This window comes from Lonchura striata, chromosome 16 (genome assembly GCF_046129695.1).
Source record: "Lonchura striata isolate bLonStr1 chromosome 16, bLonStr1.mat, whole genome shotgun sequence".
NCBI classification, from domain to species: domain Eukaryota; kingdom Metazoa; phylum Chordata; class Aves; order Passeriformes; family Estrildidae; genus Lonchura; species Lonchura striata.
The window spans coordinates 4,402,214-4,420,749 of NC_134618.1; the positions used below are offsets into that span (position 1 = coordinate 4,402,214).

General features: G+C 45.6%; 1 protein-coding gene across 3 annotated transcripts in view; it reads left to right on the plus strand.

Moving 5' to 3' along the window:
- Positions 1-3,970: 3,970 nt before the first annotated feature.
- Positions 3,971-18,536, plus strand: part of NPRL3 (NPR3 like, GATOR1 complex subunit) — a 41,360-nt gene continuing 26,794 nt past the window's right edge. Inside the window, exons 1-5 of one of the 3 annotated variants that reach the window (XM_021531219.2) lie at positions 3,971-4,151; positions 5,512-5,581; positions 10,480-10,518; positions 13,914-14,043; positions 17,188-17,262. In XM_021531219.2, the coding sequence (XP_021386894.1) occupies positions 4,034-4,151; positions 5,512-5,581; positions 10,480-10,518; positions 13,914-14,043; positions 17,188-17,262 (432 nt within the window). In that variant the 5' untranslated portion in view covers positions 3,971-4,033. The remainder of the gene's footprint in view (positions 4,152-5,511; positions 5,582-10,479; positions 10,519-13,913; positions 14,044-17,187; positions 17,263-18,536) is intronic. The other 2 variants (XM_021531220.2, XM_077786813.1) reach the window with 2 other exon arrangements.

Here is an 18,536-nt window from a genome sequence, read left to right on the forward strand (position 1 = left end):
CATGTCGTGTTGCATGGCAGTGCTCCAAGCTCTCCTCAGTGAGAGTGCTTTTAATCAGGGGTTACTCCACCAAGCTGTGACCCAGATAAACACAGGGATAAGGCACAGACCATCAGGACTCCTTCCTCTCCTGTGTAACCTGGGCAGGATTAAGGTTTGTGAGTGCACAGAGTGATGTCTGCACAGGAGGATTCATCATCACTGAAATCATTATGGAATTTGAAACCCTTTTCTGAGAGTTACTCCTGCACTATCTCAAAAACCAGAGCAGCCAAAAGGGGACAGTAGCTTGTTAGAAGGAGCTCATTGCTCACTCAGGATCAGAGCTGTGCTGGGGATTGTTGTGGAAACTCCTCAGGAACAAATCCGGTGGGAGAAGTCTGATCCTCAGCACAACATGACATGGAAAATGGCTCGGCTTTGCATGAACCTTTCAGCCAAATTCCTCATTACAGTGTTGCAGCTACCCATGGGGTAGTGAGACAAGGGGGTCCTGGCCTCAGGAATGCAAAGAACTGGACAGCCTGATTGCTGCTGCTTCTGTGTCACAGGACCAGTAGAGAAGATGTCCTCTGAGAAGCCCCCCAACCCTGTCTTCCTCCCTTACTGCTGCTTCTCATGAAGATCCACAGCTCCACTGCAGAATGTCCACCCTTGGGCATGTCATGAATCTGTCAGAGAATCACCAAAGGGGATTTTTTTTTTTTTAATGGATGTAGGTATTTTTAAATCTAAAATCTGTTCCAAAAGCCAGCTACCAGAGTTTCTCATTTTAAAGCAGAAGCAAGCAACAGACCTGTTAGCTAATTGTAAAAGTGGGATTCTCATTTCCAACAGCCCTCATTGTAAATCCAATTGAATGGCATCACTGTGAGATCAAGGACAACTTTCCCCATGGGCCTGTATTATCCACAGGAATTGCCTTCCCCTCAAGGAGAATGCTGTGAATAAGGGAGGACATATATCTGCTCTAACTCTGAAATATTTGAGGCATATTGCATTTTGAAAGTCTGGAAAGTGGAGTCTAAATCCTGGCTTTACTCTTTAATTTCCTACCAGCGCTTGAAGAACTTGCAATCATTGCTTTAAATGACAAGGCTAACTACAACTAAATGTGCAGGAGCTGGAAATGACAGATAGGGCTATAATTCATTATTTAAGTAAGTAAAATTATATTTTGAAGCTGGCACACTGAAATTTTAACATGACAGCCCAGTGCTGGTGTACAAGGAGTGCTCTGCTGTGATAACACGACTGGTCTTTAATCACCCCAGGACAACTCTCTCCCCTCAGCATCGCCTTCTCTTGCTCAATTGTTATCACTGGCCCTGTGCAGAATGGCCCTGCAGATTACACCCTGCTGGGGCTGCTCATCTCCCTCTTCAGCCACCCACCTCTGTCCTGTGTCCCTGCAGGGACTGCAGAGCAAAACCCAGAGTGGGGATATCTCAGAGTGTCCAAGCATCTAAGGAATGCAATGAAATACAGAAGAATTTGCAGAAAACCCCAGGGCATCCTCAAATATAATTGCTGATAACTTCTGATCTCGATTAAACACAAAAAAATATGAAGGCACCAAGACTGCTGCCAGGGGAGTAATGTCACCCTTCCTAATCCAGAGGCAGGAGTAAAAGCACAGGAACCATGAGGCAGGGTGCAGCAGAGCTGTGAAGTGAACATGAGCAACAAGCCCAAGCCAGCCTTTCCATGAGCATGGGGAGCCCACAGCTCTGACTTCCACAGCTGCCCCCCTGCAGCCACCCTGGTGTCACAGAGACCTTAAGGTTGGAAAAGCCCTCTGCAATCATTCATCTGCAATATTGACACGCTGGATTTGGCAGCTCTGATGGAAATAATCTACTGCCAGATGGTGGAAGAATGGAGAGGGACTGGAAGGGAAGACAGAGGGATTCTCCACCAGTGAATTCACCCTCAGTGGCACCCAGGCTGGCACAGGGAGGGTGGAGATGCACATGAAGCTCCTGCATCCCATCTTTTGCCCATGGCAAACCCAGGAGAGGTCACCAGTTCCTCTCCCACTAGGGAAAAAGCATCCATGCCTCATTCCAATCCACAACAAATTACCTTTGTTCTCCCAATTAATTTAGCCTTCTGCTCAGTGTGTGGCATGTGTGTACTTAGCTCCAGAAAGGCAGAAATGTTATTTAAAAAAACTGTTTGAAATGTCCCAAAGAGGCATTGCAGCAGGCTTTACCCAGTGTTCTTTATCTCCATTCCCACTCTAATTACCAACGAGCCTCCTTGTTTAATACTGTTTTATGGAGCTCTTCTTTTCTTCCCTGTTGCTATTAGAAAGTTGCTGATGTGGAAAAAAGAGCAGGGAAAGTGTAATGAGAAGAGTCATGGCTCACTTAGAAAAATTCCTATTCACACACACACTCTAAGGTGTTAGGTTAAACCAGCACTGTTAAGCTGACCACTAAACCATATCCCAAAATGCCACATCCACATTTTTTTTTTAATACTTCCAGGGATTGTGATTCCACCACTGCCCTGGTCAGTTCCAGTGCCTGTCCACCCTTTCCATGAGGATGATAACCCGGGGACGGAGGGGCTGGGGGTCTGGGCATGGGGGACATGATGAGTCCTCGCTGGTCTGTGTTACCAGCTCTCAGGAAAGCTCTGGAGTTAATGACTGAACTGGCTGAAAGCCCACAAATGACCCACAGTGGCCAAATAACAGCATTGGGTGGTCCAGGATCCAGCAGCCCCTGTGGAGGGATCCAGGGCTGGGACCACCATGCACTGTCGGGGTACAGGGCTGAACTGGGGGTGCTGGGCCATGCTGGGGGCACTGGGCTGAGCTGGAGGGTGCTGGCTGCAGGCATGTGAGGCACTGGGATAAACTGGGAGTGCCTGGAACAGGGAGTGGTGCCCATGGGACACTGGGATGGTTGAGAGAAAGTAAGTGTCAGGTGCTGGTCTGAACTGGGGGCACTGGGCTGTACTGGGAACAGGGCTATGTGTGAGGTGCTGTCATAACTGGGCATGTGGCTGCAGGTGAGGTGCTGGTATGAACTGGGAGCACTGGGCTGTACTGGGAACAAGCTGTGCGGGCATGATGTGCTGTCCAGAACTGGGGGCACTTGCCTGTATTGGGGATGGGGCTGTGTGTGAGGTGCTGGTCGGAACTGGGAATACTGGGCTGTACTGGGGGTGGGGCTGTGTGTGAGGTGCTGGTCTGAACTGCAGGCACTGGGTTATACAGGGAACCATGGAGGGTTATACAGGGGCACTGGGGGCTCGAGATGCTGGTCAGAACTGGGGCACTGGGGGTTCGAGATACTGGTCAGAACTGGGGCACTGGGGGTTCGAGATACTGGTCAGAAGCGGGGCCATGGGGGTTCGAGATGCTGGTCAGAACTGGGGCACTGGGGGTTTGAGATGCTGGTCAGAAGTGGGGCCATGGGGGTTCGAGATGCTGGTCAGAACTGGGGCCATGGGGGTACGAGATGCTGGTCAGAACTGGGGCACTGCGGGTACGAGGTGCTGGTCAGAAGCGGGGCCATGGGGGTACGAGATGCTGGTCAGAACTGGGGCACTGGGGGTTCGAGGTGCTGGTCAGAAGCGGGGCCATGGGGGTTCGAGATGCTGGTCAGAAGCGGGGCCATGGGGGTTCGAGATGCTGGTCAGAACTGGGGCACTGGGGGTTCGAGATGCTGGTCAGAAGCGGGGCCATGGGGGTACGAGGTGCTGGTCAGAACTGGGGCACTGGGGGTACGAGGTGCTGGTCAGAAGCGGGGCCATGGGGGTACGAGGTGCTGGTCAGAACTGGGGCACTGGGGGTACGAGGTGCTGGTCAGAAGCGGGGCCATGGGCTGCACCGGGCTCGGGCCGGGGGCGGCGGGCAGGGCCGCACGGGCAGGGCCGCACGGGCAGGGCCGCACGGGCAGGGCCGCACGGGCAGGGCCGCACGGGCGCGGCGGCCCCGCGGGGCGGGCAGCGGCCCCGAGCGCCGGCGGAAGCGGAAGGCGCAGCGGCCGGGCCCTTCCTGCGGCAAGCCCGAGCCGGCATGGGCGAGAGCACCAGCCCCATCAGCGTGATCCTGGTGAGCTCGGGCAGCCGCGGCAACAAGCTGCTGTTCCGCTTCCCGTTCCAGCGCGGCGCCGAGCACCCCGCCGCACAGGACAGTAAGTGCGGCCCCGGGAGCTGCGGCTGGGCCCGGCATCCTCCCGCGGGGTCCGGTACCTCACACGGACCCCTCACAGCTCCCGCGGGGTCCGGTACCTCACACGGACCCCTCACAGCTCCCGCGGGGTCCGGTACCTCACACGGACCCCTCACAGCTCCCGCGGGGTCCGGTACCTCACACGGACCCCTCACAGCTCCCGCGGGGGGCCGGAACTCCCCATCACATCCTTCACACCGTCCATGGGGGCCTGGCACCCCTCACCTGGCAGTCCGCACCCTTCACACTGTCTGTGGGTATCTGTTATCCCTGACACACACCCGTCATACTCCGTGGGTATCTGTCATCCCTCACACACACCCGTCATACTCTGTGGGTACCTGTCATCCTCCCCACATACCCCTCACACTCTGTGGGTACCTATCATCCCCTCACACATACCCCTCACACTGTCTGTGGGTACCTGTCATCCCCCCCACATAACCTCACACTCTGTGGGTACCTGTCATCCTCCCCACATACCCCTCACACTCAGTGGGTACCTGTCATCCCCTCACACACATCCCTTACACTCCGTGGGTACCTGTCATCCCCTCACACACACCCCTCGCACTCCGTGGGTACCAGGCTCCCCTCGCTCCCCTTGTCCATGAGGACCTGGCACACCTCACAGCTCCCCATGGGACTCTGCACCTCTCAGCCCTTGCCCTGCAGCTGCCCTCACTCCCCCCAGGTGCCCTGGGACCCCTCTCATCCCTCAATTGAACCACATTAGTGCCAGGTGTCACTATCCACCTGGTACCTCACCTCTGTCCCCAGGCAGGTGAATCCCATGGGTTTTGGGAGCTGCAGGGGAAGGAGGGGGCAGGATGAGAAGGATGGCACTGATTTGGAGGAAGGGATTTGGTAAACACTATAAGCTTTAACCAGTAGTGGGTAGGAACCATGAAACTTTAGTCTGTAGTCTTGAATAATGTGCTTGGGGAGGTTTAATTTCTCCTGGAAAACAGAAGCATGGTACTATTCAGGTGCCAGCACTGCTTGCGCCTCTTACTTTGTGATTTGGGACAGTGCCTGTGGCTGGACTGGGACCAGTATCAGTGCAGGGCCTAAAGGTGCTGTGGGGTGATGGAGCTCTGTGATTTGGGAAGTAGCATTGGTCAGACTTTTACTTTCCACTCTTGAACTGCAAACTTACCTGTATCAGTTTCTGTGCATGTTTCACTTTCTCCTCTTCATCCCCTGAAGGATAAATTTTTTCTCCTATTTTTTTATGTTCTTTTGAGTGAGAATAGAAAAACATACAAACACACATTATGCAAATTATTCCTGGGTAAATTTATCTTTATTCTTTGCTTCAGACAAACCAAGGAGTCGATATGCTGTGAATGGCTCTGGTGACACCACAGAAGATCAAGATGGGGACTCCAGGTAGGAGGGAGGATATTTCTTCTGCCTAAGAGGTTGACATGGAGGAGAGACAGCCTCCTGCTCTCTTGCCTCCTAGTTCTAGGCACACTCTCTTAGACTGTACAGAAGACAACCTGGCAAAAAATGCTTTAATATCAAGTTGTGACCAACTTAGTGCTTATAAAGAGAACTGTCTCACGAGGCAGTGCTGTTGCATCTCTTGTTTTCTGGGCAAGGTCAGCTATTCTATGCTCGTTAGAAAGGCAATATTACCCTTGCAAAACTAGGAGTATTAATCCTTTGGCAAAATCCCACTTTTCTTTACCTCCCTACTCCTAACTAGATATATTTTTCAGTTGCTTCAACTTCTTCCCTAGCTCATGTAATAGTCTTATGGAATTGCTGTCCACTAATGAATAACTAATTTTGTTTCTCAAGACAGAGCTGCTGTTGTGTCAGTGGAGTGACACAGTGGCTCAAAAGGAAACTGAGACTTGAAGAGAGTTTTTTAAGTACAGGAAATCAGAGGGTAACAAATGCACTGAAAATAGGCATTGTGGTGTTCAGCATGTGTGTATGTATGGATGGACCCTCTAATTAGTTTTGTTGAACATTTGAAATCTGTTGCATAGTTCTAAATTTATCACTACTAGATATGAGAGAAATCTGGGAGAGAAAACTTTTTTGTCTGTTGGCCCATAGTTCACTTACAGATACGTATTTTAATCTCCAGTATTAATAAAAAAGACGTAATTGCTGCTCTTCTCTTTTATAAGAGTACAAAGTAATCATCACTTTCCCACCCAAAAAAAGATAACGATTTTGTTAATTTTGTTAACTTTGTGACAGAGAATGGTTTAATTGAAATTAAAATCACCCACGTGACTGTAAACATCATCAATTAATTTCATTTTCCAGGACTGGGATCTTAAGAAAACACATTTTGCTTGAGGTAATTTATAACTTCTGCCTCTTCTGATGCCTTTGAAACCTTCAAACACAACCTTTGGTTGTGTGTCCAGTGAGTGCACTATGGACAGAGCAAACCATTTGTGTGTTTGGGAACTGAGTTGGGTTTTCAGGCTGGGCTGTGGACAGCAGGAGAGCTCAGTGCACACATCTGCTGGTTATCCCAGGGGTTTTGTTGGTGGTTGTTCAAACCCCTGGCTCTAGAATTTCCCTAAGTAGATTAAGAAGGTGTTGGAATGATACCAACTTCTGTCTGACACTGATTCTTGCCTCTGCTTTTTCGGTAGGCTGGACAAAGCACTTAATGTATGGCTGTGTTTATTGTATGTTGCCTGTGTTGCTGAATTAGTGTGAGACAATATGTGGTTACTGCAGTGATGTAGGAAAAGCTTTTATCATTTCAAATGATGGTCAGATGAGAAAACTGCTGGTGTTTTCTGAAACAGATTTTAAATTGAATGTGCTGCCATGTAACCTACACAAAACAAATATTTGAATTGTTTCATTGTAGTGATGTCCAGAACACTGGGCATGAATGTTCATGCTTAATCTACTGGTCAGGTATTTGTTACTAATTAAAGAATTTTTTCAGATCTGTCTGTATCTCCCATGCATATGAAAAGGGAAATAGAAGAGCAGCACATTTCTGTTGCTCTGAAAATTTATTTCTTCTAGATGCTGGATATTGGAGTCTAGTACACTGCTGGTGCTGCTTATATGGCTGGGCATCTGCTTTCTGAAATTCAGAGACCCTTTAAAATTGTGTTTGTTTCCAGTTTGATTACTGAAAGCTTTTTCCCAGCAGCAGTGCAATCATCACTCTTAAAAGTTCCCTGCATCCCACACAACTGATGTAGCAGTTAAATGTGTCCTCTTCAGTGGTACCTGCTAGTAGAAGAATATGCTGATGCTCTTCATATACTGAGTGCTGTTGATTTATATTAGACAAGGGGATTTTTGTTAGCAAAGTTCATATTTTTCACTGACTGGTACAGGTGTAAAAAATATGCAAGTTTTAAGTACACAGCTGCTTCTTCCAGCAGAAGAGAAAAAGACATCTTCAAAACTGTGGAACGGATTGCTCCAACTTTGATTTGTATCAGGCAATTTTAGGAGTAACAGAAGTTGGTGCCTTGGAATAGAAAAGATTACAAAGGGAGAATGGAAGCAGAAAAATGCAGATCCTCTGGAGGGAGGGAGATGCACTTGCTTTGTAAGCTGGGAAAGGAAAGGAGTTTAACTTTCATAAGCCATGAAACCAATATTATCATTGCTTTTTTCCTCACCAACATGATGAATTTTTGCTTCAGTTTGTGTGTTTCCATTGAAGATCGGGTTGTAGAGACCAAGAATGGAGCTACTGGTTTTGTGAGAGCCATTCCTTCAGTGGCAGCTCCATCCATGTAAGATCCTTCTGCAGTCCAGCAGTTCCCTTCCTGGACACTCAGACCATGGAGAGAGTTCATCAGCATGAAGTCCAGTCTGTTTTCTGGTGGTGATGATTTTCTGTCTGAAATTGTCCACAATAAAAGTAATCTATGAAGTGGTTTTGTATTATTTTTGGAAGACTTCGTTGAGGAAGAGTTGGACAAAGGTTCCTTTCAATCCCTGTGTGTCAGGAGCACCCATGGGTGGGTGTTTTTGGTGGCACAGAGAGAGGCTGTGGGGTGGGCAGACTGCTAGGTTGAGTTGGTGGTGTATGGCAAGTTTGATAATGTTGTAGGGTTGAGGTTTTCCCACTGCATGCTCAGTACAAAAGTTATTTCAGATTTATCTTGTAGCTGCAATAGTTCCTAAGAGGGTTGGAGTCATCCTTTTTTATACTGGATGGCTGTCTTTAATTTATTAGTAATCTAGCACCAATTGTGTCCTAGGTAATGTTTACTGTTGCTTTTTCCCCTGAGCTATTGGAACCCAGATCAACTACTTTGGAACTGACCTTTCCTAGAGTAGTTGAGGTGCATGTATTTCTTAATGCTCTCAGGAGGAACAAAATTAGATCAGTTTGGGTGCCTTAACTCCATCTCTATGTCACATATTTGTATAGATAATTGGATTTCTTTTATCCTCCAGGCTCAATTTCCTGGTCATTGTTATGCTTTTTGGTTTTTTATAGACAATGGCAGCCTATTCATTATAATCCTTCCTTGAGGTTACTGAGGTGTGTTTGCTTGTATTAATTTCTACTCCCTGGAGCTGGGTTTGGGTTCTCAGAATACATATTTTGCTTCCTGCTGAAAGCAAGTTGAGCAGCAAAAATGTTTGAGGTGTGTTGATGGTGGTCATACAACAAAAAGGTATTCAGAAGACTGTGACTGTCAAAACAATTTGCTTGTCAAGTCTCTCTTTGTTGGCTTCTTCTCAGCTTTTCATCATTTGCACTTTTCAAAAACATCCTTCAGTTTCTGAGTGTTTTACCAGGAATACACCCCCTCCCGATGTTCACAGAGATGCCTGCCAATCTTCTTTCTTTCCCCTGAAAAAATATGAGGCAATTACTCATTGGAAGCCATAAAATAATGCTATGTTAAATTGGTTTGAAATAGTTGAGTTTTTCTGAAGGTGGTATAGCCAGCAAGCAAATATTCTAATGAGGAGGCACATATAGTAACATATGTTCAGCAGACTTTGCATTTTTAGTAGCAGAGCTGACTAACTGAAGGAGTTTTAGCAAATTTAGCAAATGCTTCTGTTATAAAAAGCCCAAGTTACTGACAAACAAGGGTTTGAATGTCCCTTTCTAACAAACAGTAGTTCTCCTGTGATAACATTTGTTTCCTCTGTCCCTCTTTCACTGGACTGCAGTGTTCTTCCTTGTATTTGTTCTGAAAGGCTTCCTTTCTGTAAGCGTGTGCTTTTCCATTCATCCACCCATTCCTTGAAACACCCTTCCTGTAATGTCACCCCATTGTGTAGTTTGTCATTTAGGTTCTCTAGGTTCTCTTTTCATTGTCACTGGCAGAAATCTGCTGTGTTTTGTATTGAGTAGTTATTGGAGGTTTTCAGTTTTGCCTTCCCTTTCTCATGTGGGATATTATAAAGCTTTTATCAGGTTCATTTTCTAGTACATTTATGAAGTTGTTTCAGGAAACAAGTAATTTTTTAATCTTAATTGGAGGAAAAAGTGGCAGTTGGATGTTAAAATTGAAGCAGGTGTTTCTGATACAAAAATGAATACAGGTGGTAACTCAGTCCTGCTCTGTACGCCTGTTGTAAAGAAGGGTTTAGGATTCTTTGCCTTGAAAGCTTTTTCAATCTCCTTTTCCTAAGCTGTGCTTATTGCCTGGGGCACAGAGCAGGGCAGAGAAGGACTTGATGTGAGTGCTGTGAGTGTGGCCAGCCTTGTGCCTGCTGTGTGAATCCCTGCAGGAGCAGTGGTGGCTGGGTGTGCCAGGCCCTTCACAGAATCCTGCAAATATAAACACTTAGCATCCTCTTTTCCTAAGCCTTGTGGGTATGGAAGTGCTGGAACCAGTTGGGAAGAGCTGTGGGTCGTTTGGGGCTGCTGGTGAGGTTCTTTGATAGAAATTATAGCAATAGTCTAGGAAAGAAACTGAGGTTTAGAATCTGCTCTAAATTAGGCTGCAACCTCTTCTGTTTTTCTTAAGGTAAGCATGAATTTAAAAGTGCTATGGAAATCAGCTCCATAAATGCTGTGTACTGTGGGAAAACACATGGCAGCAGCCACTGCTAGTGCAAGGGCTAAATTACCTTAGCCTGTTTTCTCCCTGTTGTCAAACAGCCTGCAATATATTCTTGGAATTCACCTTCCATTAACTTTTGACTCCCCTCAATAGTTGTATTTCCTTTACAAGAGTTTAACCCTTAATAGTTCATCCTCATTTTTAATATTATCTCTTTTTTTTTCTCTTTTGTATTTTGTGTACTTGCCTCGTTTATTTTCTTTTGTTGTGTTTTGTTTTGTGTTTATGGCCATGTTCCCATTTCAGAGACCAATGTCCTCTAACTGATGAGCAATTGGTTTCAGGGTAAGACCAAACATTCTAAACAATCACCTTTGTCTAGAATGGCTTTCTTTTCTCACCATCCTTTTAATTGTGCTTTTGTTTCTGGTTTCTGTTTTACACTGAATGATGAGAAAATCGTATGCTAAATCACAGTGTCTGTAGGAAATGTATTGCTAAAGGTTTGTGCCAGGATAATTACCAAGGTCCTACTAACATTTCTGTGCTTCCTGTAGGGAATCCAGAATGGATGTGGCACTGTCCCTTCTATGAATTGGGAAAAGCTGGGAGGCTCTGGGAATGCAGCAAATATAGCCTTGGCATTGTGGTTATTCCAACAAGGAGCCCTAAATCAAATTGTTTTCTGAGAGAAGTGACTTGAAAGTACAGATCAGTGAGTAATCTATTTAATCCCAGGGTAATGATGGAGAGCTCTTTAGAGGACCCCAGGCTGAGCAGCTGTGCTGGTTGCTTGTTCTTGGTGCCCCACTCAGCTAAATGGGATGATTACACACATAGAGGGAAAAGTGCTTAACTCGGAGCCCCAGAAGGAAAAAAAATAATGCATCCCTAGCCCCTGCTTAGCATAAACCTCACCTACACACTCAGATCCTGTTCTGAACTACTTCAAAGGAAAATTCTTTATAAAAACCTTGCTTTGAATTCCTGTGGCATATTAAAAGTTACAATCCATTCTTGGGGGAAAAAAATGAATTAATGTTTGAATCTTCCCCTGTTCTTTTCAGTGTGCTGTTGCTGTGTTCTGCTCTGAAGAGAAGTGGTAGAATATATTGGACAAATCTTTTGTTTGTTGTATATTCTTCCTGCCTTCCGAATTCCTTAGTACAGAAGAGGTTTGCTTCCCCCTGGGATTCACAATGCTCAGACTAATCTCATAAAAGGAAAAGGGTTACTGCCCAGCTGCAAAACTTAATCTGCTTCTTACAAACTCTTGGGCTCTGAGAAGTCAGTCAGTGTTTTTAGGTCATCTTAACATACCCCAAAGATGGGAAAATGTGTAATGAAATATTTAAAGTGTTATTTTCTAGGATGAGGTGACTAATTGAAGTAATGGGAATAACACATCTGCTGTTCCTCAATTTCCCTATTGTCCTGAGGCCCAAGAAATGTCAAAATTATGTAGAGCACTGGGGATTAAAAAAAACCCAGACAGCAAAACTATAAATCCAGGCTGTCAGAGGAGGAGAATGGGAGAGGAGTCCAGATGACTCTTGGGAGAGCCTGTGGTGATAGGAGGTGCTCCTGTGTCAGGATTCTGTCCCTGAGCATGTCCTCTGACTGCAATTCAGTACCCTCCCAGACAGAGAAGACCCTGCTAGTGAGAAGATCCTGAGGACTTTCCAAAATCAGCCTTTTAATCTCTTCTTCCCCAAAGAGCCATATATGCAAGGTAGGGCAGACAGGAATGTTGGTGTCAAGAGCTCCCCTGGGAAACTGCTGAATTCCCACCTTTAGCACCACATTTATCTGTTGAAAGATCTGCTGGTGTAATTCCTTATGGAAGTTATGAGAATGATCAGTTTATCAGCTCCCAGGTATCCTTTGCCAAGGCTGGAGGAGGGAAGGGGAACTAATTTCTTAACAGGAAGCCGACATTTTCTAGTTTGCCCTCCTTCTCCCTTCACCCCCCAAAACATATGCTCCTTTTGGATCCAGTGCTGTTCCCATCTTCCTGGCTCCATAATAAGCCTATTAATGAGCAGCTGAACAGGGTGAAAAGAGGAGGAGAAGCTCACTGCTGTCATGGTGACTTTTCTATTTTAAATGTGATCTCCAGGGACTGTCAGTCCAGGTCCTGTTCCAGCGCTTTGCCCTTTGCTCCCAAACTTCCCAAGTTGTGCAGCCCAGTGGCTGGAGAGCATGGGCTCAGTGGCCCCAGGAGTCTCTGGCTAGTCTCTGCTTGCCCTTAGCTTGAAGTTTGGAGCAGAGCAGTCAGGGATTTGGAAGTTTGTGCACAGCTGCTCCTTCCATAAACCAAACAGAAGCAGCGTGCTGTGGTCAGGGCAACCTGTTTGTACAAGCACCTGGGGCTTTGGCAGTTTGGACCTGTGTGGTCCTTCATCTCCAGTATTTGTAAATAAAAGGAATTCCCCATGTTCTTGAGTGCATTTGTCTTAATTTCTGTAGTACTCCATGACTCAGAGGGAAGCAGGACTAAGGTACATTAATTGCTTCTCTGGGCATGGAAGGCTCACTTGTGGCCAAGAGATAAGATGAGCACAGCACACACCCATGCCTGCCCTCCTGTCTGAGTGATACTGGGTTATCTGGGATACCTGCCTGCTCTAGGGGGATGGTCTGGCAGGGACACACATCCCTGGGTGTAAATACACAAAACGAAATAAACATTTTCATTCTTAAAACGCAGCTCTCATGAGAGTGGTCTGAAATTCATTAGGGCAAGTAGGAGCTTCTGTAAAACAGATGAGGAGAGAACTTGTTAATAACAAGCCTTGCGCTGCTTCTATTCTAGAGCAACAAGTTTACTCTAGCAGCTGAGGTCCTCTTCCCTGTGGGTTTGGGCTTCACTGTCCCAGGGGACACCTTGAAGAAACAACTCCTGGTAGACCAGACCAATGTTGAGAGGCCATTGGAGAGAGCAGTTGTGGAATTCCTCCCTTGTCACATGGGATTTTTAGCTGGCTTTGCAGCACTGGCTGTGTTTCACAGGGCAGACCCCTTGTGGATACTTGCCCTCCCATCTCAGAGCTGCTACCTTGCCCTCACCAATCCAGAGCAATTCAGTAACCCCATAGCTGGGCTTTGGGAAGGGCCTGGCCTGTTATAAGTGTAATTTATCAAATGAGAAAGCCCAGGTGAGGCCACGCAACTCTTGGAAGGTGCCAATGGGCTGCTGAGCACAGGTTGAGATCTATTAAATGAGGAACTTGAAATGTCACTGATGAGCTTTAGGAAAGGAAGGACAAGCATTGGCCATGTTTCTTTTAATTGAATCAGCTCTTTCTTGCCTTCCCCTCTGCCATACTGAATGGCTTAAAGATCTCTGTTGTGCTTGAGTGACAGGCTGTGTCAATATGTAGTTGCTTAGTAAGTTAATTAACCTGCAGCTAAATCCAGGCAATGGCTAACTCCAGCTCTTTTTATATTTAAGCAAACTGCATCTAATCTTTTCAATGTATTTTGCTGAGCATGTAATTAAATGAGCATGACCCTGCAGTCTTTGTTGTGAATGCTTCCTGTTTTATAATTGTAATGATCTGAGGGATGTAATTTAGGGGTCCTTAATTTTACATAATTGGTGGTACTCCAGGTACAGCAATCTAGTCACAATTTACAATGGCTTAAAAACTTTGGAGTTAAATATTTCTGTGTTTGGAAGAATATTTTGGGGATGTGCTTTTTGAAAACAGTAATAATTTCTGTTTCTGCTCTTCAAGGTTTTCAGATGTCATCCTGGCAACGATTTTGGCTACCAAGTCAGATATGTGTGGCAAAAAGTTTGAATTGAAGATTGATAATGTTCGCTTTGTTGGGCATCCCACCTTGCTCCAGCATGCCCTCGGGCAGGTAGGTATGAGATCCCCTCTGGGTCCTGCCTTCTTCACAAACTGCCTGACTTTAGGGAGGAAACCTGCAATTAGAATGTGCATGCTGCCTTTTGATCCTGCTTTTACTTCCTGATGCTCCAAGCTGTCTTTTACTTCTGGGTCAGTGGAGTGAGTAGCAAACTGAGGGAGCTGTCAGTGATCACAGAAACTCTTCTGGTTGCTGTAGGGAAGCAGTGTGAGTAAAGAGAAGTAAAACTGGGCACTCCAACTCAAAAAGCTGTTTCTCACTATTTTAGTTACTGCAAGTTAGCTTTTAGCACCTCTAATTAGTTTGGCAGTTAAAAAAACACCACCAAAAACCTTCACAAATGCTAAAAGCTGCGTCAGCCTTGTTTGGCTTTTAACTTTTCCTGAGGCTGAAGATGATCCACAAGACTTAGATGGAATATGTAGGATGTTGAAAGAGATCCAGAAGTTTCTTGTGGACCAAATCAGGCTGCTCTTTGCATTGAGACCTTCCTCCATTGCCCATGCTTTAGGGGCTTAGAATGAGAGCACTTTGGTACCTGGGCTATGTAAAAGGCCCTGCTTAAATCCAGGAAAGAATTCACCTCCTTCTGTGTTCCTAATATTCCCTGTCCTATCCCTTCTTCTTGATCAACTGTAGGAATGACCTAGGTTTTGGTAATTTCTGAATCCAACACTGATCCCTGTCACTGAACTGCTTTGGTCTCATTTTTCATCAAATTTGCTAAGTCATTCCTTTTTTTAGGGGAAAAAGAAGTCTGCTTGCCAATTCTGTCCTATAATTAGAGGTGGAAACAGCTTGTTGGTAACTGCTGCATGATATTTAGAGGACCAGACTGCTTTAATCCCAGTGAGGAGCTGGCCTAAAGCATCAAAAGATGCTACTTTGGGAACTCAGTTGTGGGTCTGCAGGAAATGTCATGAAGGATCACCAAGACTCAGTCCTGAAAAGGTTAAACTGTCTTGGAAGACAGGAGTCAAGTGTGCCCAAGCTGTGCAAATCCATCAGCAGCCCCAGGCAAGGCAAGTGGTGAACCAGGCCCAGGGTCTGTACTGGCACCCCAGCCAGGAGCAGGAGACAGGGCAGGGGTGGGATGTACTTAACCAAGGGTCTATCCAGGAGACAGGCACAGATCAAGGTCCATCCTGGACACAGGCACAGCTCCAGGCCCTGGGCTGAGCTTAAATGGGGCTCCCAGCTCATGGACTCTGGTGGGGTCCTGGCCAGGGCTATTAAGACCTTTTGGTGCCCTCAAGGCTCTGACAGTCGCCTGTTCTCCCTCAGATCATTTTCCTTTCTTTTACTAATGTCATCTGAAAGGTTCAACTTCCAAAATGTGCTGTAAACGAGGTTGAAAATTTGCATTTGCATTTTTTTCACCACTTATTTTTGTACATTCTTTCCAATCAGTTAAATCCTAATTGCATGAAATGTCACTTCATTTCAGTTGGTCTAAATAAAATTGTATCTAGGCAAATAAATAAAGTTATAAAGAGCTGTAAGCACTTTTTTGTTACTTCTGAAGGAACTTCTTTCTGGGTGTGTCTTATCATCCCAGGAGGCACCCCAGAACTTTCTAGAGTCTAGAATCTTCTAGATGTGGCAGCCATCTCTGCTGGTTTGTGCCAGTCTAAATCTGGGACCGTCCTGCAGTTAGGAGGAAGCCAGATGAAGCTGCTTTTCCATGGAGCTCAGGCAGTGTCTGGAGTAGCCCAGCAGCCTCTGCTTTGAGTTTCCTCAGAGTTCGTGATGCAGTAAATTAATCTGCAGGACACCTCAGCAAATTCTTACTTTGATGAGATTCAGGAGTTACAAGAGCACAAACATTTAATCCTGTGTGCCAGATTGCTTTTTATGTAGCAATGTTCTGAAGTCTTCAAATTCCTTCTGCATTTTCTTTCCCAGCTGAGTCGTCTTCTTTTTTTCTGGATATGAAATCTAGCTTGCCTCCCAACTGATGTTAGTGGTGGTAGTTTCTCTGATGTTAAGGAAGGAACAGGATCAGTCCTTACACTTGGAAGTTCACAAGATGTCCTGGAACCTGTAACTCCAGAACAGATAAACACAGTAAACTGCACTTACCACTCTCTCAGCACTGCCTTTCTGACAGAATGTAATTTTCACTTTAGGACAAAAATACCCCCAAATATGTATCACCTCTTAGTTTTCCAAATGTTGAGACTCCTGAGCGAAATCAGTCAGATTTTGGAGTTCAGTCCCGAGCAGTTCACTGCTGGTTCTTGGAACCTGTGTGGAAGGGCAGATGCTGCTCTGTGTTTGCCCTGGCTCAGGTGCTGCACATCCTTTGGGTAGAGAGCAGCTATTGTTTGGCTTGGCAGGTTCCAGCTGTTTGCACTCGGGATTGGGTGGGTGTTGAGCAGGAAGCTGCAGGGGGGTGGGAATGTCCTCTGCATTTTGTGCTCCATCTTGTGGCGACACGTGCTCCCTTTGGAGTTGGTCTGGCTGTGCAAATTCCACTCGCTTGTCTCAGCTCCAGCTGTTTCTTCTCACTGAAAAGTTTGAATCTGCCTTAGGGATGGAGCTCTCTGCTACAAAGAGAATAGAGGGGTTGGATAATGTGTTTGAAATCCTGCAAGAAGGGAAAAATCAAACCTTTTATTTTAGCACTGCTGTTCTAGAGCATCTTTTGTCTGATTAAAGCAGCACTTTGTAACAGGATGCAATTTGAATGGGGATTTTAGGAAAGGAAGGAATAGGTGTGGCCTGAGATCTGTGGAATTCTGTTGACAGTATATCTGACAATTATGCTAAAGAATTTAAACCTAAGGTCCCTAATGATGCTAAATATAATAACAGAGACTCTAAGAAAGAGTGCTGTCTTAACTGACACTCATTTCCATGCTTGTGACTAAAAGGCTTTGGTTTAAGTCTTCACAGCTGCTCAGCAAAGGCTGTGTTGTAGAGTAACTTTGACACTCCAATTAAAAACAAAAGCATAGTTCTATATTTTGCCAGTCATATCTGATGTTGTATATTGATTTGTCTGCTCGCTCTCTTTTCTCAGCTTGTTATTTAACTAGGGCTTTTTTAAAATTTTTTTTTATTATTACTTTCCCTTTGTTACTGTCTCCATCTGACACTAGCTGATGGGATTTTCTAAAAAATATTTTTCAGGTATCCAAAACTGACCCCTCACCAAAGAGAGAGATGCCCACCATGATTCTGTTCAACGTGGTGTTTGCACTAAGGGTAAGGACTGTCTCCATTCCATCTGACAGTGGGATGTGCCTTGGAAGCATGAGAGAATGCCGTAGGCTCACGCTCCAGGCTTGTTTTATGACTAATGGCCAGTGTTTGAAAAAGCTGCCTCCTCTCAGCAGTGAGGTCACTGTAAAGGGAGAGTGCCAGGGAGCAGCAGCTGACCAGCTAAATGAGAAGAAAGTACAAATGAAGAATAAAGAGGTTTAAATGTTCAGCAAAAACCTAGAACAGATGCATAGTTTCTGCCTGGATTTTTTTTCAGACTTCCTCTATTAACTAGATGCTAGTGTTAAGGGATCCTGGCTTGGCTAATTAGGTGTATAAAGCCCTAGAAATTTCATTATGTTCAAGCATTACTTGATTTCTAAGCTCTGGCTTACTTTTCTCAGTCCACAGGCTTTTTAAAAATAAAACAGGGAGATGGAATAGTTGTCTCTCTGGAAATGGTTGTTTTTTCTCAACTCTATGTAATGCCATGATTTAAAAACCTCCAGCTCCCTGCTTGTGAAAGGAACATTTTTTTCTTTTTTGCACCAGTACTTTTCTTACCACTGGCTTTGCAATGGTGAGATGGACATGGCCCCAGCCTGCATGACTTGTACCCAGATGAGGAGCAAGATTTCACACAAGACAATTACTTGAATCAAGCCAGATATTGTTTACAGAGCTCTGCTGGGAATCCAATGTTCCTGTACTTTAGGCCACTCCTGGGTCAGGGAGTGCTGAATTTGCAATGGAGGAGTTGATTTTAGATTTCACATGTTAAGAGATGTTATTTTGGTGTACTGTTAAAGCCCTGTGCTTTGCTTGCAGGGAAGTGTGTATAGATGCACCTGCAAACACAAACATTGATGCGCACTGAGCCATGTGGCAGCAGAAGTGTTGAAACCAATGCTCTTTCATTCACAGTGAAGACTAGCCCACAATTTTCTGGAATTTAATTTCTAATGCTTCTAGGAAGACTTGCTTTCTTTGCCCTTCAGCCATGTGATGATGCTGATGTAATTGTGTGTGTGATGCAGCACTAAATCCATTTGCGAAATGAGAGACTCTTAGTTCACAGGGAGCAGCCAGGTTTCTGGAAGGTGTTGGGCAAGAAGCAAGTGGAAATTTTTTCCTGGGATGGAGTGGTGCAGTGCAGGAGGTGGGTGGAGGCCATCAGAGATAAAGATGAGTGTCCATCTGCAGTGGGCAGACAGAGCAGGCAAAGGCCCAAGGGTGATAATCAGCACTGATCCTGCTGTGTTGAGCTTCAGGGCTAC